The sequence below is a fragment of the Giraffa tippelskirchi genome, chromosome 10 (genome assembly GCF_054371585.1).
Source record: "Giraffa tippelskirchi isolate mGirTip1 chromosome 10, T2T-mGirTip1v1.2.pri, whole genome shotgun sequence".
Taxonomy (NCBI): domain Eukaryota; kingdom Metazoa; phylum Chordata; class Mammalia; order Artiodactyla; family Giraffidae; genus Giraffa; species Giraffa tippelskirchi.
The window spans coordinates 111,594,627-111,616,465 of NC_137284.1; the positions used below are offsets into that span (position 1 = coordinate 111,594,627).

At 40.3% G+C, this 21,839-nt stretch overlaps 2 protein-coding genes and 1 non-coding gene across 23 annotated transcripts in view; 2 read left to right on the forward strand and 1 right to left on the reverse strand.

The window, feature by feature from the left end:
- Positions 1 to 5,279, reverse strand: part of PLEKHA8 (pleckstrin homology domain containing A8) — a 110,922-nt gene extending 105,643 nt beyond the window's left edge. For all 21 annotated transcript variants that reach the window (XR_014066905.1, XR_014066906.1, XR_014066909.1 and 18 more), the window contains exon 1: positions 4,876 to 5,279. Coding sequence is in view for 6 of the 21 variants with exons in the window: in XM_081534835.1 (XP_081390961.1) it covers positions 4,876 to 4,915 (40 nt within the window). In the remaining 15 variants the exon portion in view is untranslated. The remainder of the gene's footprint in view (positions 1 to 4,875) is intronic.
- Positions 5,280 to 7,680: 2,401 nt separating this feature from the next.
- On the forward strand, positions 7,681 to 20,045 carry FKBP14 (FKBP prolyl isomerase 14). Its single transcript, XM_081534846.1, has 4 exons — positions 7,681 to 8,015; positions 11,309 to 11,460; positions 14,547 to 14,674; positions 17,736 to 20,045. The coding sequence occupies exons 1-4, from the start codon at positions 7,819 to 7,821 to the stop codon at positions 17,892 to 17,894; spliced, it is 636 nt and encodes a 211-aa protein (XP_081390972.1). The 5' UTR covers positions 7,681 to 7,818; the 3' UTR covers positions 17,895 to 20,045.
- Positions 12,448 to 12,521, forward strand: TRNAE-CUC (transfer RNA glutamic acid (anticodon CUC)). The gene has a single exon. It is a non-coding gene; the product is annotated as a tRNA-Glu (tRNA).
- Positions 20,046 to 21,839: the final 1,794 nt, after the last annotated feature.

A 21,839-nucleotide genomic window follows, 5' to 3' on the forward strand; every position in this document is an offset into this window, starting at 1 on the left:
GTAGAATATTATTTCTTAATAAAAAGGAAAAGTACTGATGCATGCCACAACACTGATGAATCTAGCAAAAAAACATTATGCTAGGTAAAGGGAGACCACATAATGTATGATTCCATTTATTCCATTTATATGAAATGTCTGGAATAGACAAATTTATACAGACAGGCAAATGTATACAATCTTGGTGTTTGCCAAGGGCAAGAGGGGGTGGGGTGGAAACGGTTGCTAATGGGTATTTCTCTTCAGGATAAGGCAAATGTTTTAAAATTGATTGTGGTGATGGTTGTACTCTGTGAATATATTAAAAAACACTGATGAGTATACTTTAAATGGGTGAAATTCATGATAGATTAATTAATTACTATCTTGGTAAAGATATTTAAAAATAATTCCAACAAAAACAGTTGACTAGTGGTTGTGAGCCCATGAGCACCTTGCTCTGGATCACTCACATTCCAGATGACTTCATAGTACTGTCTACCCAGCACAAACATATCTGGACAAGCATCACCTTCTACCTTGGGGGATAAGCAAAACTATAGCACCTTCTCAGACAATCATCTGGTGAGCATGATACAAGCTTCTGTTATTTTTGGAATGCAGTACTGCAATGTGCTCCTGCTCTAATGCACTGGAGGGGCCCAAGAAGCCTGCAGCTGGCTAGAGCTCATGACAGCAGCCCTCCTGTGTGCTGAGTGGGCAGGAAAGCGAACTAAAACTGAATGCAGAAAGCTCAGAGCACAGTTCTGAAAATTTCTTAGTGATAAAACACATGCACAACACCAGGCACAGTCCTCCTTACTCCCAAACTCCTCCCCACCTCCCATTCCCAAATAAAGTCTGCTATTCTAGGCCAACATACTTTAAATATAGGTACATTATGAATCAGCTAGAATTATATAATGACCAAGCAGGAAGGACCTTTACAAGTATTATGTAATGAATGGAGCACTGACACTGGAGTCACTTACTAACTCTGTAACCTTGGGCCAGTCCCTTCTCCCATCTTTCTGTGCCTCAGTGTCTTCATCTGGAAATAATAAAGTCAACTGCTTCCTAAAATTGCTGCAAAGATTAAGTAACTTAATCTGTGCAAAATGTTTAGAATAGTGTCTGGAACATCAGAAGTGTTTAAGTCTTTTTACTATTGTTACAATTATTAATGGGTAAATCTCATCACTCTTATGGAGGAAAATATTAAAGCTCAGAATGATAAAGTGACTCTGCACCTGGCAGTGACAGAGTCGGCACCAGACTTCACGTCTCTCTGACTCCTCAACTAGTGTTCAACTATGGAGCATTAACGAATAACCAAGCAGGTATAATACCCCTCGACTAACCTTTAGGGCTTGAAAGATACAAATAACAAACTCACAGTGACCTAGCATTATGTCTTATACAATAGAGATGTTTGTGAAACGTTTAATCCATTCCCTTTCCATTTCGGGTTTAATCCTCTAATATGTGAAGATAGGGCTGGATCCTAAATCCCAGAATACCCAGTGTTCTGCTGCTCAAGACTGGGTAGCTCAAGAATGTTAGAGAAAAATACACAGACACTCTTTTTCTTTTCCCCTTTTCCTCTGATGGAGCACAGGGTACTTGAGTGTGCCTAATATATTAGGTAAGAGACTTTTCTTCTCTCTTTCTGTATTTTAGCAGTACACTCATGCAAGCAATTAAGATACAACAATTCTCAGGTCTTGATGGATGTTTACAACTTTCAGTAATTGAAACCTAAACAGTTTAATTCAAGAGGCAAGAGAAGCTCACAAGATAACTACAGTATTTGGCAAAATACAACAAATGTAGCCAAAGTAAGCTTTTAAACAATCTCATCATTTCTTTCTTACTTACACATGCACACTCGCACATGTGCGCACACACACACACACACACACACACACACGTGCATGAACAATCACTCTGCAGTGCTTAAACCAGCCTATGAGGCTGTGCAATTTCAGGCCTGCCCCCCATCTCTGCAGTCTTACTGGAGCCTCTTCTCAACTCTCCAGACTTTTAGGTCTTTTTTCCTTAAACTCACCAGTCTTTATCCAACTTTACGGCCTTCACACTGATATTCTCCATGACAAAAAGTTTCCCCTTACAGCCTCCAACTGCACTTCTGCCTTGGCCTCACCACCTACTCAGCTTTTATTTATCCTTCAGGCTCTGCTTAGATATTTTCCTAAAAGAAGCCTTCCCCAATGACCCAGACTTGCCTCTCCCTTCCTCCCCTCTCAAATCACACACACTTGAGCACCTGCTTCTAACCACTTATCCAATGAATGCCTGTCTCCCTCACCAGACTGTAAGTTTAAGAAAGGCAGGAACAGTGTCTGTCTTAACACTGCTTGCCCTGTGCCCAGAACAGGGCCCAGCACACAGCAGCTGGTAAATGAAATTAACAACATCCTTCAAGGATTTAAAGGATTGGCTGATAAACTGATATGCTAATTCTCCACTCAGATTTGGACACGAGGCATCCTGTATCAAGCTGTGGACATGACAGAAATACACAAATGGGTTAAGTACTCTCTTTGGAGAAAAACTCAAAATGAACAAAAACTTAGACAGATATTACATGTATTTTTAAATCACTATGTGCAAAACCATAAGAAAAAAAATGTTACTTAAAAACAAAAGCTTCAAGAGAAGAAAATTAATGGTGTCTTCATTAGCGCTTGTCATTAACACTCACACTATGCTCTTTTGGGGAGACTTACTTGCACAGGCGAGGGAAAGAGACTAGGATGCATTTGCTTCGCCTAGGTTGTTACCATTCTTTTCCAGAGTAAATGTATCTCCTACGGAAAGAGAATGCACTGGACAGTAATTTTAAATACACCTAGGGAAGGCTTCCCAGGTAGCGCAGTGGTGAAGAATCTGCCTGCCAATTCAGGAGACGTGAATGAGAGAAGCAGGTTTGATCCTGGGACCAGGAAGATCCTCTGGAGTAGAAAATGGCAACCCACTCCAGTATTCTTCCCTGGAAATTGCCATGGACAGAGGAGCCTGGGAGGCTACAGTCTATGAAGTTGCAAAGTATCAGACACAACTGAGCGCGCACACACGCAGGCATGCACACACACACCCAGGAAAAGTCCCCCCGTGGTGTGATGGGCTTTTATGCACAGTGTGTCCACAATGAGGTGGCTTGTGGGCCAGGGAAACAAGCAGCATAATGTAAAGCCAGCCACTGGCAATGGCTCCAATGTTTCTTTTCTTTAGGGCTTCCACCATGATGGCATCACTCACAAAATTAACTTCTCTCACTTGGGGCAGAAAAAAGTAGACTTTTTCCAACAGAACAGATGGTACGGGCACCACATGATAAAGATTCCAAAGTTCCTTCCAGAGAAATTTAGCTTTTTTGAAGGATACATAAAGACAGTCAGGGGGAAAAAAGGCATTTCATGAGCAGGAAGTAGGTACAGTAACAACAGACTAAACTTGGTGAAAGAGGTAAACTTGGAGGAGAAGAGCAAAAAAGGAGATGGAAAAAAAAAGAAGAGCATTGAGGATCAAAGAAATAAGTTAAAAGGCATGTGTGATGGAAAGGGGTGAAAGAACCAAGACCAGTGACTAAATTTCACTCAGGGGGATAAGATCCTACATCTTAGAGCTTAGAGATAACCTCTGAGGCAAATCACTTGATCAAACATCCTCCCTAACATTCAGCCAAACCCAGTCATGAGGTATCTACATCTAATACATCAAATGAAGGTCCTTGAAGCAAAGAGCAAGTCTTCTAAAACACTTCTCCTCACTCAGTTTCTACTAATGATCACAAGAAAAATAAACAGAATTTACTTGTAATCACACCGTGCATAGGGAAGTGATTCTGGGTACTCCCAACAGGCGCACTTTCAGCTGTGCTTTATAACCTCATCAAAGTCACTACTGCCAACTGATCCTCCCAGACACAAATGTCCTTAAAACACCCCAGAAAATCATACTACAACCCTAAAAAAAAAAAAAATCCTAGGCTCCACAGGATGGGAAAATACACCTCCACCACTTAAGAATCATTGGGAATATTTCTCATTTCAAATACATTGCTGTTAAAACTGTAACAGCCTGCCTACCTCATTTTCCATAATAAAAAGTTAAATTTCAAAAAAGTGCCTAGCACAGTTTCCAGAGCACAGAAGGCTTTTATTTATATACTCATTTATGAAAATGCTCCTTCTGAATCATATTCACAGCTGAAAAACAGTTATGACCTTCTCAAGATATGAAGTACTTCCACAAATTGGAAAGGGGGTGGGGTACTATTTTTAAGCCGTTCTGTTGAGCAGGGCAAGAAAAGAGTTGCTAACATTTGCATCCTATCTTATGGTCATTTCCGAGTCTGTAAAACAAAAAGAAATGTTCGGTGAGAAAACCAAAAACGTGCATACTTTGGAGCTAAGACTCAGATACCCTGGTCTGCACTCAGATAACTCTGCAAGTGACAAAAGGAAAGCATTCGCACGGGGGACTCTGAAAAAGAACCTTTGACCTCTGCTCGCATTCATACGAAACCTTCCTGAGACCAGCTCCTTTGCCAGAACGCCGGACTCCCAGAGGACCCCACAGCCGGAACCAGCATTTCCCTCCCGCTGACACCGAGGGCATCGTACCTTTCAAGTCACCCCAAATCTCAGGATTCGGAAGTGAGGAGAGCTGCCGCTCCCACCCAGCCCCCACAGGGGGCTGTGTCTGTACCGCATGGGAGACAGAGAACTGCTGTGGGGAAACATTCCTGGTCCACGCAGGCCTCTCTGCTCTCAGGAGAGACCGTGACCCCCGACACCCAAGAGGCGAGTCCCGACGCCGCCCTCCCTCGGCTCAGACAAAGGACCGGACCTTGGCACGCCCCCCACTCACCGCTCAGATAGTTGGTCCACTTATACAGCACCCCCTCCATGGCGCCCGCGGCCACCTCGCCCTCGTCCGCCGGCCCCGTCACTGCTCCAGGCTCCAGGAGGCGAGGAGCACCGGCAGCAGGGCCATCGCCCGGCGCTGCCGAGCCGGCCACTCCCGGCGCCCAGGCCCAGTGCGGGGACGCCCCGCGGGCCTCACATCCTGGGCCCGGGGGCGGGGTCACTGCGGCGGCCTCCGCACGTGAGGACGCGGCCAGCCGGTAGTCCCAGGCGCCGCAGGGTCCGCAAGGAGGCCAAGGTACTGGGTGGGCCCGAGGGGCGACTGAAGTCACCAAAGTGTCGCGAGTGAAGTAGCCGGTCGCTGGCCGCGCCAGGGCGCGCTACCTGAGTGCTCGACCCACCGGGCTCAGGGCCCGCTCGCGCATGCCCAGTGCACCGCCCGCGCGCCGGTTCCCAAAATCCACCCCGGAGTTTAGCTGAGATGCCGGCGTGGCTGACCTACTGAAAGAGGCCCGCAGGGAAAATGAGTCCTGGGAGGCAGGCTTGGGACTAGAGGGAGGGTGAGAAGGGAGTAGGGAGGCTTCTGGGACAAAGGGGAACACAGTCTTAACTCTATGGTATCATAGATGGGTTCCACCTCCCGATGTTTGGGAGCCACCGTGGCCCCTTAGGGTGCCCGCTGGATTCTAGTCTTCAGAGTTTGTCTTATTTCAAGGCTAATTGATCCTACACACTTCAAGGCTATTGAGGGGGTACCCAACCATAGGGCGTAAGGAGATGATGGGAATTTCACTATAGAATACTGTGAGTGACCAGGGAGCATCAACAGATGTTTGAACTCTAAAACCCTCGCTGCACGAAGTGTGGTCCGTGTACAGTCGCACTGAAGGCACCTAGGAGCTTGTCTGAATTGAAGGATCTTGATGCGAGGCCCCAAACTCCTGAAAGAGATCTCCAGGGGGGTATTCCCATGCATATTAAAGTGTGAGAAAGTTCTGTGCTAAGGATATTTGACTAGGGAAAATGTTAACTATAGATTCTGTGGTAAAAGTAGGTTACAAAACAGTGTACAGTAGTATCCTAATTATTTCAGGCATATGTCACAAAACCATGTGCCAAAATGTTGATGACTATTTCTGCATGGTGGCGTTACAGATTTTTTCTTTTTCTTTAGTGTAATCTAAAGAATTAAATAAAATCTTTTATTTGCAAAATCTGTTGCCAGATTCACAAATAAAAATACAGAAAAATTAATTTGCTATTTATTTGAAATTCAAATTTAATTAGGCTCCTGTATTTTAATTATTTATTTTTAATGGGAGGATAATTGCTTTATAATGCTGTTTTGGTTTCTGCCATACATCAACATGAATAAGCCATAGGTATACACATATCCCCTCCCTCTTGAACCTCTCTCCCACCTCCCACCCCATCCCACAGATGGACTGTCACAGAGCACTATGCTGTGACTCCTGTATTTTAACTGGAAACTCCAGTGTTTTCCAGTTTCTTCCAAGTGAGCTTCAATGAACAAGTATTGCTTTTGAAATTATGCAAAAAATGTAAAACAAAATCTTTAAACTTAGCCTGTGTAATTCATAACTGTGATTACTATTTCTACTTTAAGACAGAGATCTGTACATCCTTATCCTTGATAGAGGCTATTATGACCCTCTACACTTTTGCTGTTCAGTGGCGAAGTTGTGTCCGACTCTTCGGGACTCCATGGACTGTAGCACACCAGGCTTCCCTGTCCCTCACCATCTCCCAGAGTTTGCCCAAGTTCATGCCCATTGAATCGATGATGCCATCCAACCATCTCATCCTTTGTCGCCCTCTTCTGTCTTCAATCTTTCCCAGCAGCAGGGTCTTTTCTCATTATTGACCCTCTACACTAAGGTCATCTAAAATTATTAGTGACCATAATATTGTGTGGCGTTGTAGAATGAATCAGAAGATGGTTCAACGGTAGAGCTCAACTGCTTTGGGGGCTGAATAACCTTAAGCAGGACACTTACCCTCTCCTAGCCAAAATATCAACTTATCTTTTAGAGGGATAAAAGAACTTGCCTTACCCACAGAGTAGTGAGGTTCACGAAGAACCGGAAAGCACTTTGAAACCTAAACCACTGTTACATGCCTGCGTGCTCAGTCGCCTGAGTCTCTGCTATTCCATGAACTGTAGCCCACCAGGATCCTCTGTTCACGGAATTTTCCAGGCAAGAATACTGAAGTGGGTTGCCATTTCCTACTCCAGGGGATCTTTCCCAACCAGGAATTGAACCTGAGTCTCCAGCGTCTCCTCCACTGGCAGGCAGATTCTTTACCACTGCTCCACCTGGGAAGCCCCCTTACCAAACTCCTGGGTGTTGCCGGGGGTTGGGGGGAAGGGGGCGGGCTCTCTCACCAACCGTGAAACGAAAGGAGTCTTTCCTGAGACCTGTGCCATTTCCCCTGGCCCCAGGACTTCACACCCCTGCGGATTCTTTACACCTCTGAATCTGTCTGAGGTTTCCGGTTAGCTTTGGTCCCCACCCCTCTCTCCAATTCCTAAATTGTAGAATTCTGTAATCCCCGGGCCTTCAGGATCTCTCCGGGTGGTTTGCTTCTGCTCTACCTCCCCTCAGCGGAACTGCAAATTGCAATACTGTGACACCATTGGCTTGAGAGGCTCCTGAGGGACAGAATCAACAGCCAATGGAGGCCGTCTTTCCAGGAGCCAGCGTTGTAAGAGCCAGTCAGGGCAGGGTTTGGGCTTAACTCTTTAGAGGTGAGTTCGCAAAGCGTGGGAAAGTTGTCCGTGGTGAATGTGCCACGTCTGCTAGGAAGGGGAGAGTCATGACTTGCCAGAGGCTGTTGTCTTTAAGTCTTCAACTACTTTCTTAACTCTATGAGGTCGGGGGCCCTTTCTGTGTTTTTGTAGCAACTTCTTTCCTGCCCTGGCAACATGAGGCTTTTCTTGTGGAATGCAGTCCTGACACTGTTAGTAACTTGTTTGAGTGGGGCTCTCATCCCAGAACCAGAAGTGAAGATTGAAGTTCTGCAGAAGCCGTTCATCTGCCATCGCAAGACCAAAGGAGGGGATTTGATGTTGGTCCACTATGAAGGCTACTTAGAAAAGGACGGCTCCTTATTTCATTCCACGTAAGTAATTATACCCTTCGAGTAAAATAGTACAAGAACCCAACCCACATATGCCAGCTCTTGGGCAGGGATACTGGCGCGTACCAGCTTTATCTCTTCAAAAAAAACTGAAGTATCTAATTTCTTTCTATGGGGAAAGGAAGTTGTTGAAAGCCAATCTTATATAACAAGGGCTTTGAAGATCTTATTGGAAACATGTGCTCAGGATAAAGCAGTAATTTTTTTAATTATAAAAATTAGAACTAGAATTTCTGAAATACTTTAGAAATATCTAGGTGTATAATTAGGCAATAACTAGAAAAGACTTAAAGGAATTCTCATTTCTCAAACGTTGATCCTGAGGGAAAATAACTTTGGTGTAGGTGAAATTTACTTTAACTTTTCATAGCAACTTCACGAGCAGAATATACTATCATTTATTTGCTTGTTATAGGACATGTTAACGTTAGTTCATTGACTTATTTAAATTCTATTCTGATAGATGACACTTTGGTCAAGGCACAGGACCATGATTCATTTCATTATTTGTTTCTTTCTAGAAATCAAAGAGAAGGCAATGGCAATCCACTCCAGTACTTTTGCCTAGAGAATCCCATGGACGGAGGAGCCTGGTGGGCTGCAGTCCATGGGGTCGCAAAGAGTCGGACAGGACTGAGAGACTTCACTTTCACTTTTCACTTTCATGCATTAGAGAAGGAAATGGCAACCCACTCCAGTGTTCTTGCCTGGAGAATCCCAGGGACAGCGGAGTCTAGTAGGCTGCCATCTATGGGGTCTCACTGAGTTGGACACGACTGACGCAACTTAGCAGCAGCAGCAGCAGAAATCAAAGACTTCATTGATGGGTGTGTGGGTGTGGTTATGGAAGATTAATCCAATACCTACAGTGAAGGATTTTCAGGTGGTTACACTTTCATTATTTCTGTTTCATAAAGAAAGAAATTGCAACGTGGAAATCTTTTACACGTATAGTGATTTCCAATTAGGCATTGAATCACTGATTCCATTCCAAACATATTTACTGAACAGTTCTTTATGTTAGCCCTTTTGTTTGATACTAGAGAAAATTTAAATATCTGACTTCTTTCCAGCCTCATCCATTCATTCATCTATCCATCAGTCAAATCCTTACTGAGCGACCACAAGTCAGGCCCTAGGGATACAAAGATGACTAAGAGTGGGTTCTTCTCTAGCAGGACACTGTCTACAGGGGGAAAGGAAGACAAATAACTCATGATTTAAAGGACAGAATGTTCAAAGTGCTCACAAAGCATAATGGACTCTAGAATTAATCATGCTCTAAAGGTGGGGAAAGAGAGTGACTTCCCAGAGATCGTAATTGAGGTGGGTCTTGAAAGAGGGATGGAGGTTTTTTGGTAGAGAATGAGGAAGGGAGGACATCTCAGGTAAAGAGAATAACATGAACTAAAGCAGCAAAGTTTCATGGCCCTTCCTAGACCTTGTTTTCTGATAAACTGCCTTTACTGGGCATTCTGATCTGGTCTGTCGTGACGTTCTGAAGTCAGTGGCACTCTTCTCTGAACTCTGTTAGCCCTTGAAAAAAGTTCCAAGATGGTGGCTTGCCACTGAATTCTCAATAGCCCTATCTTTTTTTATCAATGAGGCCAGTGCCACATTGGACATTAAACAATATTATGATTTGCATTTGAAACTTTCAATTACATTTTTATTTTAGTCTGATCTATTTTGGATCCAGCCTTTCAAGTCTCAGAACCAAAAGCCTGTGTGGACTTCAGTGTAAACCACTTGACATTATTTAACACTTTGCTACTGAAGTTCTAGTTCCTGATAAAGGGAATATTGTCATGCAGCCTCCATGTAAATGGCCAAAACCTGATAACTCTGAGTATTATAATGAACGTACCACCAAATGATCAGTTTATAAAGCATGTTCATCATTTCAAGAACCATAACCTATGTGGTAAATGGCCTAAATCCTTTAGCATGACAGTAAATGTGCCAAAATTGTAACACAGCTGGGTAGTAGATTCTTTCTTCTTTCTTTATTCTGTTCTAGTTTTCCTCTATGTTCTACAGTTGCCATTTTGCTACTTTGATCCTGGGCAAAATTCAAGAAAAGAAGTGATGGCCTTTACATACATTTAGTAACCATGGTACTTGGGAAGCTTAATAGAGTGACTTCCGGTTCTCACCTACAAGAGAATAGGACAGTTCCCTTTTTGCACTGAAGTGATGTTAGTCTCTCAGTCATGTCCAATTCTTTGGGGTCTCATGGACTGTAGCCTGCCAGACTTCTCTGTCCATCGAATTCTCTAGGCAAGAATACTAGAGTGGGTTGCCTTTCCTTTCTCCAGGGCATCTTCCCAACCCCGGGATCAAACCTGGGTCTTCCACATTGCAGGCAGATTCTTTACCATCTGAGCCACCAGGGAAGCCCCCTTATTGCACCAAGAGTGAGTTAATTGGCTTAGATACTACTCAGCCCATAAGCCCCTCCAGGAGCCCATCAGGTTGGCTTTCTTAGGCTGGCCTCTCTTGAGCCAGGATATCTTGACCATTTACTTCTTCTCCAGTCCTTGAGGGGCCACTCGTTCAGACTTCCTTGCATAGCCCCACAATAAACACTTAGGGAGAGAATTAGGCCAGGATATGAGTGGGGATTCAGGGCTGGAGAGCAGCCTCTTGCACCTGTCAGAACCACCAGCAGGCTGTATATCAGGAAAGGTTGTAGAGAGGATATAAGATGCTGTGCTCTTGACTCTTCATTGTCCATGTGAGTATTCTTAGCCTCTCATCCTCCTTCCCAAACTCATCCATATTCCATTATTTTATCCCTCTTCTGCACCCTAGTGGTCTCCCAGGGAAAGCATCACTGTGTGATTAAGACTTTGAACTTTGAACTTTGGAGTTAGGTCAGATACTGGCACACTTAACCTCAGTTTCCTCTACTGTACAATAGAGTAATAATGGTACTTATCTCATATGATCACTGTTAGACTTAAAAGAAGTAAAGTATTTAGATAATACTTAGTATACAATAAGGCTTCCCAGGTGGCACAGTGGTAAAAGAATTTGCCTGCCAGTGCAGGAGACACAGGAGACACGGGTTCCATCTCTGGATTGGGAAGATCCCGTGGAGAAGGAAGTGGCAACCCACTCCAGTATTCTTGCCTAGAGAGTCCTGTGGACAGAGGAGCCTGGCAGGCAGTCCATGAGATCGCAAAAAGTCAGACACAACTTAGCGACTGAGCAGGAGCAGGAGCAATGATAAAGTTACTAAAGAGTCCAAATGTGTTTTCTTTCTATTGTAGTCACAAACATAACAATGGTCAGCCTATTTGGTTCACCCTGGGCATCCTGGAGGCTCTCAAAGGTTGGGACCAAGGCTTGAAGGGAATGTGTGTAGGAGAGAAGAGAAAGCTCACCATTCCTCCTGCCTTGGGCTATGGAAAAGAAGGAAAAGGTAATAACAATTCTACCTTTGTACTACAGCATTATAATTCTTCTCTGGATTAGGCATAGAAGGTAGTAACTACTGTGTATTTTTTTTTTCAAGAAGTAAATACAGGACTTGTATATTTTAGGAAAATATAATTATGTCTTGATTATCATTTGAAGTGGCCAATTAGTCATAATATATAAATGGTCAACTGAACTATCAATGAAAAAATGTTTTGTAATCTCAACTTTGTTTACTATTGCTCACCAATATGGTGGGTTTTTTAAATGGTAGTATTATATATTATATAACATAATGTTTACCATTTTGAAGTATATAGTTTAATGGAATTAAGTACATTCACATTCTTGTGCCAGTGTCACCATTGTCTCCCAGACTTTTTTATCCTCCCTAATTGAAACTTACTGATTTGTTTTAATAATGCAAAAAGAAAGACTACTCAATATAACTGTTTTGATGAGTTGAACATTTGAAATATAGATTATTAAGGCATTAAATGCAGTTTTAGATGTGAGCTGTGTATGAGTGACAACTGATATCTCCCACGACAGACCTTTTATTGGAGGTTCTTTTCATCTTTGTTTTAAAATTGTTTTATAAAGTGTTTGATAATTTATTTAAATAAATAATGGAATGACATGAAATGAGTTTAATAAAGCAGAAGCAACTGAGCTAGTTGGTCCTGGGAGCCTTGGTGCTAGTATTCTAGGGCAGCCAATAAAACCTGTTGTTTAAGTGGGAGACCATTCAGTTTTCCAAAGGGCTACTTATAAGAAGCCTAAAGATGTTTATATGTATGCATCCTATAATTCCTTCATTAGAATATAACCTAAGGGAATAATCTGGTATTGGGGAAAGATTTATAAACAGAAAGTCCATTACTGTGTTGTTTCTAATAGCTAAAAGACTGAAACCAACTTAAGTGTATAATAACAGAGGTGTAGCTAAATAAAATATGACCCAGTTATTTTAAAATGGCATTTCGGGACTTCCCTGGTAGTCCAGTGGCTAAGACTCCAACACTCTCAATGTAGGGGGCCCAGGTTTGATCCCTGGTTAGGGAACTAGATCCCACATGCTGCAACTAAAAATCCTTATGCCACAAAAAAGATCAAACATCCCATGTGCTGCAAATAGGACCTGGCACAGCCAAATAAAACTAAATAAATAAATATTTAAAATAAAATAGTATTTCAAACATTTAAAAAATTATATCTAAAATATGTATGATATAATATATATAAAATTAGAAAACAAAGATATATATAGTATAATAGTAAGTACTAGGAAAAAATATATACACATACAAAGTGAATCACAAGGAAATAGAATGTTGATAATGGACAGTGGTTCTGGGGGTTATTTTATTTTTGGTTCTATCTCTTCCACATTCTCTACATAATGAAGCAAAAAAGTTTAAGAAGTCATTAGAACTAGACATAAAACCACTCTGATGTAGTAAAAATACAGACTTCATAGCCTCCAAGCTTAACCATTTACAAGGCAGGGACTATGATTTCCTAGCCCAGTTTCCTAAGAAGAACATAGGTGTCATATATGAAGTATTACATATTCTAAAATGGACCTTGCTATTCAAATCTTCTGCATTGAACAAGATTTATTACAAAATTCAATTCTTGTTTTAATTATCATCCTTTTGGAGAATAAAATCAAGTATCTTGAAAATGTTTCTCTGATGTTCAACATAGTCTTTCGCTTTCCTGTATCTTTAACGTTTCTCCTTTTAATATTTATGTAAATCTTCTGCAAAGAACAGGATTTACTAACAAAATTCAATTCTTATTTTAATAATGATCCTTTTAGAGGATAAAGTCAAGTATCTGACATTTAACATATTATTTCACTTTTCTGTATCTTTATTTCACCTTTAATATTTATATAAATATTAAATGGTATTACTTCATTTCTGTCTACATAAGTGATATTAGTATATTAATATAAATACTAAATGGTATTAGTCCATGTCTCTTTCTCCATACTCCATTTAACTTGATTTTACTTGGTAACAAGTAGAGATCTGAATTTGAGTCATTTCCTTCAAACAGAGTCCCATGAAACTAATCCTGCTAACATGTACTTAAACACGAATTTTGTAGTTTTTTAGTACCACGTTTGCATGCCTCCTTTTGGAAAGATACCAGTGTTCTCCATGACCTCTAGTGCATGCCCTTCTCTGCCTAGATCTGGAATGTAAGCTTCAGCACAGACTGTAAGTTTTGTTCTTTGGATGCTTACAAATGCTCTTTCATGGGAATGTGTGGGAATATGTGGGATGAGGGAGTGGGGCACTAAGAAATATTTGTAATCTTTACCCAGATCTGTATGTTAATTATACTTATAAGAAAACAAATTGGAAAAAAATAATGTCAGTTTCTCAGAAGTTTGGTTTTGTTTGGTTTTTTTTTTAAGGTCCCTGGGACTCTAACAAAGTTCTTTTCACTTTAAAAGATTTTTATCTCCCTTCTCAGCAATTTGTTTTAATGTGTCTGTGTCCCCCCCCCCGCCCCGCCCATGGAATTTCCTCAACGTGTGTTGAATTTGCTTCCAGATGAGGAAACTGAGACTTAGAGAAAGGCAGATGTGTTTTGATCCCAGGGTGACCCCAGAGCTCACCTTGTTATATACTGCCTCCAAGTGGTGGAAATGGCCATGGTAGATGTATCTCTAGGCCAGGAGTTTCTGACCCAAAAGTTAGTAAATCACTTCTACTATGATTAACTCTGAATGAAAGCCCATTAAGTCATCCTTGACATGTAATATGTAATCTCTTAATTATATTTGAAATTTAATGCTCAGACCATGAGGCATCTGTGTGTGTGTGTGTATAAAACAATCTTTAACTGCAAAGCCAAAACACTCTCTTTTGGATCTAATAATTTGGATTGTTCTATCTTTATTCTATTTGTCTGAATAAACTATAAGTAATTTCTCTATATGTGACAGTCTGAGAAATGTTCTTCATTTAATTCAGTTAAAATAGTATTTTGTTAATTACTGCAAGTTTTCTATCATCTAAACTTTGTGATCTTTTTTAATAAAACTTAACCCCCACCCTCTCCACGTGTCAGGTAAAATTCCCCCAGAGAGTACACTGATATTTAACATTGATCTCCTGGAGATTCGAAATGGACCAAGATCCCATGAGTCATTCCAAGAAATGGATCTTAATGATGACTGGAAACTCTCTAAAAATGAGGTGACCTTCCCCTTCTCTCTCTCTCTCTCTCTTCCCTTTTTCCTCCCTTCTTCCCTTCCTTTTTCCTTCCTTCCTTTTAACTCACTTTTTAAGAAATATATTTTTAAATAAAATTTATTTTTATTGTGTAAAATGTTATTTATAAGTTTTCTTAAACATTGATGCTTTGAAAATTGCCTTTTTTTCATAGGAAATCATTGTATTGGAGAGAAGTATATTGAGACTTTCCATTCCTCTGCTTTTTTTCTCCTTAATGCAATAGGATTCACTGTATCTTGCTCTTGCCCTGTTTTTTTTTTTGTATTGTGGTGTAGCCGATTAACAATCAGGTAAATAGCAAAGGGACTCAGCCATACATATACATGTATCCATTCTCCCCCAAACTCCCCTCCCATCCAGGCTGCCACATAATATTGAGCAGAGTTCCATGTGCTATATAGTAGGTCCTTGTTGGTTATCCATTGTAAACATAGCAGTGTGTAGCATATCCTCCCAAACTCCCTAACTATCCCTTCCGCTCTTCCGCTCTTCCTTCCCCCTTGCCCAGAGTTTTTGAAGATCTGTTTTACCAAGACAAATTCTTGTTTTGAAGTTACTGTGTAAGAAACATAGATGTCCTGCATAATATCACTGGTTGTTAAATGAAGTTGTATAGTGATTGTCTAGCAGTTAACAGCCGGAGAAGGCAATGGCAACCCACTCCAGTACTCTTGTCTGGAAAATCCCATGGGTGGAGGAGCCTGGTGGGCTGCAGTCCATGGGGTCGCTAAGAGTCGGACACGACTGAGTGACTTCACTTCCACTTTTCACTTGCACGCATTGGAGAAGGAAATGGCAACCCACTCCAGTGTTCTTGCCTGGAGAATCCCAGGGATGGCGGAGCCTGCTTGGCTGCCGTCTATGGGGTTGCACAGAGTCGGACACGATTGAAGCGACTTAGCAGCAGCAGTTAACAGCAGCAAGCAGATCACATGCTCAGTTTTGCTCAGGATAGGAGACTCCAGTCTGGATTTTTCACAGAAGCAGACAGACCTTTCCCAGCTCCCTCAAGGTCCTGGTGTTGAGTAAGGGGAAAGGAAGAAGACTTCTCTATATAATTTATTTAGGCTTTTACAGCCATTGCTATACATACATGTCTTAGTCTGGCTTCTGTGGGGAAAGAAATGGAGAAGGATCTGTATCCTTACATTTTTTGTCTACTCATATTCTCCATTATGGGCTTCCCTGACAGCTCATTGGTAAAGAATCCACCTGCAATGCAAGAGACCCTGGTTCGATTCCTAGGTCGGGAAGATCCGCTGGAGAAGGGATAGGCTACCCACTCCAGTATTCTTGGGCTTCCTTTGTGGCTCAGTTGGTAAAGAATCTGCCTTCAGTGCGGGACACCTGGATTCAATCCTTGAGTTTGGAAGATCCCCTGGAGATGGGAAAGACTACCCACTCCAATATTCTGGCCTGGAGAATTCCATGGACTATATGTATAGTATAGTCCATGGGGTCTCAAAGGGTTGGACACGATGGAGTCATTCCCCCTCACTCTCCATTATGGCTTGGCTGGTCAGAAATCAAGTCCCTTTTTATGCTTTCATCCATTTCATTCCAGTGACCAGGAGATGATTGAGTCTTGAATAAGATATGTTGTTATAAACCACAGGGTCATGATCCACAGCTACTAAATTTATAACACCTCAGAGTGTTTATCGGTCATGAACTTTTTTCTATCCAAGATAAATTTGAATTCCCTTTCATTTAAAAAATCCCAAATAAACAACACATTCCCATGGTTCAAAGAAATCAATTCAATACAAAAAGATTTATTAAGAAGTCATTCTCCCACCTATATCCTCTTCTACCATGTGACCTTCCCCTTCCCATCCAGTTTTATTAGTTTCTAATGTATTCTTCCAGGTATTTCTTTATGCCAATACTAGCAAACATGAATGTATAGTTTTATTTCCCCCTTGCTTACACAAAAAGCAGCATACTATGCATACTGTTTGGCATCTCACTTTATTCACACAATATACCCTGGAGACGTGTTCTACATTAGCCCATCTATTATCACCGCCTCTCCCCCTTTTTTCAACTGCATTAAATCCCCTTAATCTTACAAATAAATGTGCACATTATGTTTGCATGTTGGTGGTAGGCGGAGGAGAGAAGGTTTGAAATTGTTCATCTAACAGAGGAATACTAGGGATATGATTAAAAACGAAAATACAGGTTGAACTACATTATGGTGAATCTAGTAGGTAACTGGGGGCAATATTTTGTTTATATATTCAAATATCTGTATAAAAATGGAAATTTTTAGTCTAAATACTCATCAGTCTGGATTTTGCTTTAATCTCTGAGATCAAAAGGTCAAGTGGCATGATCACATCGAGGTCCAGAGCAGCTACTGTTTCTAGTCACCTACTTAAATTGTAAAAAGGCCATCAGTTAGCCTGATTTTTTTTTTTTTTTTAGTTAGCCTGATTTTAAGAGAAATACCTGGAATTCTGATCCTTGTTAGAAAACAAGATCTGGGTAATTCAGAGGATTGAAAGATAGCAGTCTTTCAAATCCTTGACTTTATGTAGACTGGGATTAATATGCTTTATTGTGTGTTTTTCTCATGCTATAATCCTTACGTTTGTCTCCGTGCAATATTCAGTGTCTCTGCTATAGCACTATTTGTTGTTGTTTACTTGCATCCAACTCTTTCATGATCCCATGGACTGTAGTCCGCCAGGCTCCTTGTTCATGGGATTTCCCAGACAAGAATACTGGAGTGGGTTTCCATTTCCTTCTCCAGGTGATCTTCCTGACCCAGGGATAGAATGTGAGTCTCCCACATTGCAGGCAGATTCTTTACCACTGAGCCACCTGGGAAGCCCATAGCACTATAGAAACAGCTTTTAAGGGGAAAAGTTCTTTATAACTCTTTTATTATCATATGTAGTTATTTAGTAGTTGTTATATATAATTAAATGCGCTACCCATCTAGTCTATAATATTGATTGGCTCAATGTGGGTGTCTTATGAATCTGAATTATTAATGTGACCCATTATTTTGTAGGTTAAAGTGTATTTAAAGAAGGAGTTTGAAAAGCATGGTGCAGTGGTGAATGAAAGTCATCATGATGTTTTGGTAGAGGATATTTTTGATAAAGAAGATGAAGACAAAGATGGATTTATATCTGCCAGAGAATTTACATATAAACACGATGAATTATAGACACACATCTCCCATTTTACATGGCATCCGTCCTTAAAAGCAAGGGTAATCATCCTGAAAGAAAGTCTTATTTGTTAACTGTGTTCTGTTCATGCTTTGTTTTTTTATTTTTATATATTTTTCTGAATATTATATGAAGAACCCCTTAGGGCTTCTAAGTACATTTATTTCTGGTAAGTTATTGGGAAGAAAAAGTTGATCTGTTTTTGCAGAGAAGACTTCTGGACCATTTTCCACTTTCACCTGTGAAGCCATATGTTTTACTTGCATACATGTAATTTTAAAATATTGCAACCAGGAGTGTGCCTAACATAAGAACAGGTTACAGCACAGATCAGCACCCTCTATTTCTTTTTCCCTCATCTCCAAGTTAGATGCTGATATTTGAAAAGCCTTTAGCAATAGCCCAAGGCTTATTATTTTCATGTTGTAATCAAACAGTGTGCCTGTTACTGCTTTTGAATCTCCGCTTGAGGAAAACAGGAAAATGATTGTTGAGCTCTACTTTTAAGTTACTGCTTTACTGAGATGTGCAATGCTGAAGTGAGTAACAAAATTCATAATTTATAAATCTGTTTACATTGAAATATTCTGCCTGGGATTTAAGCTGCATAACTAGCAATCAATGACCTACCATGATTAATAGAACAAATTATTTATGTGTTTATTTCTTCATAATAAAATGTGTCAAAATATTGCAAAGGAGGTGAAGAGTTGGATTGAGTCACTGTTTACTTTTTAAGGCTAGCAGATCGCCCTTCCTCATTCTTTAATTGATAAATGTCTATAACTAATGTGTTATACTACAGTAACATTATCTTATAAGAGAAATTAATGATATAATAAAAAATTTCCCATTTCTGCCTCATCAAAAGAAAAATGAGGCAGACCCACAGCAGCTACTATTTATTTTTTTTAATTTTTATTGGAGTATAGTTGCTTTACAATGTTGGGTTAGTTCACAACAGCTGCCTTTGAATAGAGGTCTATCCTGAGTCAAAAGTTGATGATCTTTATAATTTTATCTTAAATTGGAATTCTTCCTTAATACTTTTTAAAAATACCCAAACCTCATTTGCTAGAAGAGTAAGTTTACAAAGTGATCTCAAGTGCATCATTGTCTGATTCTCATGAAGCCTATGAAAAAAACAGATCATACTGTACCTATTTTATAAATGAGGAAGTTGTCATTCAGAGAGATTAATTGTTGTGCCCAAGGTCAATCAATAACTATCTTGTAGACCCAGATTTCAGTCCCCAAGTTAAGTATCTTTCTACTGTCCTCTAGTATTGAAAAGGATTCTCTCTTCAGTTTGCTCTCCTAGTAGTCAACTCTGTTTTTTTGTCCTTGGATCCTTATGCTTTGAAGATAGTTAACTGGCTGTATGTGGCGCTTTTGAATTCCCATGATCCAGAAATGTCTCTGGTCTCATTGAATAATCTTAGGGTGAGCACTGAATTGCCTCAAAAACCCTAGGGGCAAGAGTGTCCAGGCATGCGTCTTAGTCTTTTCATTCCTGTTTACCTCTGGGTGGTTTGTACGTTATTTTAATACTTATGAACAACTACTACATCATATATCGACTACTTTCACTGACTATATATTGACATTTTCATCACTAAAACAGGAAGTTCTTGGTAAGAACATAAATAACACCTTTCTCTGATGAAATCACCTATATTTAGAAAACTCTTGTCACTGCTGTTTTCCTCAACTTGAAGGACTTACAAACCACAATACAGAAAGCTTTGTACTGTATTATTGAGGGAAAGAAAGTAGCTTGTCATCCTGTGCTATATTGTATAAACATTACTGATGATGCTATCTATGGTGGAGGAGGAAAAGAAAAAGAATTTTGTTTATTCAGGGAGCATATTATTTATCCTATATGAATTTGGATCAATTCCCACCTAAATATTTAGATACAAATATGAAATGACAGCATATAAATAGGTTATGGTTGTTTTTACATTATCTGCCTGTTTAGTGTAGCAGCATCTTACGTTTTCATTTGTAAGAATAATCAGACATGAACTGTGACTCCACTTGTATATAATTTGCCTCAGTAATACTGCTAAGATGTGTTATATTTAAATTTCTACAACTCTGTTGTGGTATTTGTCTCAAAATAAAGTTTATTTGGCAAATAATTGGTTTTGTGAAAAATTCTTCAAGCCCCAGTTGACTCAGCAGCTTTATTGATTTTCTGTTATTCTTGGTCTTACATTGAAACTAAGTGAGGAAATGGACAGGTAGTGAGGAGAGGTGTGTGATGACATTTTGAATGTGTCTTTGGTTATCCACTCTGTTTAGATATACTTGTAAAGAAAGCTGTGGTGTGGTTTCAATTGTTTTGAAATTAGCATCAAACTATTGAGGGCAATAGTTAATGGTGAATTTTTGGGCACTGGTATGTGGTGTTTTGTTTTGGTGGTAGTTGTCTTTAATGTTTTGGTTTAGAAGTTTATTGTATGTCATGGGTAGGCATTATGATGATTAATGCCTTCTCAGGGACTTGCCTGGAGGTCCTGAAGCTAAGACTCTGCACTCCCAATGCAGAGGGCCTGGGTTCGATCCCTGGACAGGAAACTAGATCCCACATACTGCAACTCGAAGAGTTCGCATGCTGCAGCTGAAAAATCCCACATGCTACAACAAAGATTGAAGATCCCAGGTGCTGCAGCTAAGACCTGGCGCAGCCAAGTCAATCAATAAAACAATAATGCCTAGTGAGTAAATTAGTGCTATAAAATTCCTTATGTAATTAAATGAAATTCTGAGTTGCTATAAAGATAACAAGAAAAGATGATTCTGATTCAGATGGGTCATTAGCCATTTGAATCTTTCCTTGTAGAAATGAATTTGTACTCTTCCTCTTATTTGTGATATAAGATATTGCTTACATCTATCATGCTATTTTGGAGAAGGCAATGGCACCCCACTCCAGTACTCTTGCCTGGAAAATCCCATGGACGGAGGAGCCTGTTGGGCTGCAGTCCATGGGGTCGCTAAGAGTCGGACACGACTGAGCAACTTCACTTGCACTTTTCCCTTTCATGGACTGGAGAAGGAAATGACAACCCACTCCAGTGTTCTTGCCTGGAGAATCCCAGGGACGGCGGAGGCTGGTGGGCTGCCGTCTATGGGGTCGCACAGAGTCAGACACGACTGAAGCGACTTAGCAGCAGCAGCAGCATAATGCTATTTAGATATCAGCATGCCATCTGTCCCCTGAATTGAGGACACAGGTGGTTTCTCAGTGTTGTTTGGAAACTACAAGAGGAGAAAAAGAAACTTGGTGAAATGTTATGGGAAAAAGTAATGCCTTTCACCTCTCATAAAAAAGCAAGTTGTCTGGATAGACCTAGAGATTATCATACTGAGTGAAATAAGCCAGACAGAGAAAGACAAATAGTATGTGATATTGTTTATATGTGGAATCTCAAAAATAATAAAAATGAATCTACATACAAAACAGAAACAGACTCACAGACATAGAAAACAAATTTGTGGTTACCAAAGGGGAAAGGCAGGGAGGGATAAATTAAGACCAAGGGATTAACAGATACACACCACTGTATGCAAAATAGAAAATAAAGATTTACTGTATAGCAGAGGGAATTATATTCATTATATTGTAATAACCTATAATAAAGAATCAGAAGAAAAGTATATGTATAACTAAATCATCTTGCTGTACACCTGAAACTAACACAATATTATAAATCTACACTTCAATTTAAAAAAAGCAAATTGTCATTACAATAATAACTCTGGGAAAAAAAATAACAAAGGACTTATTTTCCAGAGATACAGAGCACCCAGACATAAAAGTTTTAATTTTTTTTCTTACCCACTTTAGTTTGAATTGAAATCTGAAATGTCAAACATGAATATAAATTAATATGCCCATTTGAAAACATAATTATAGTACTTCTATCTCT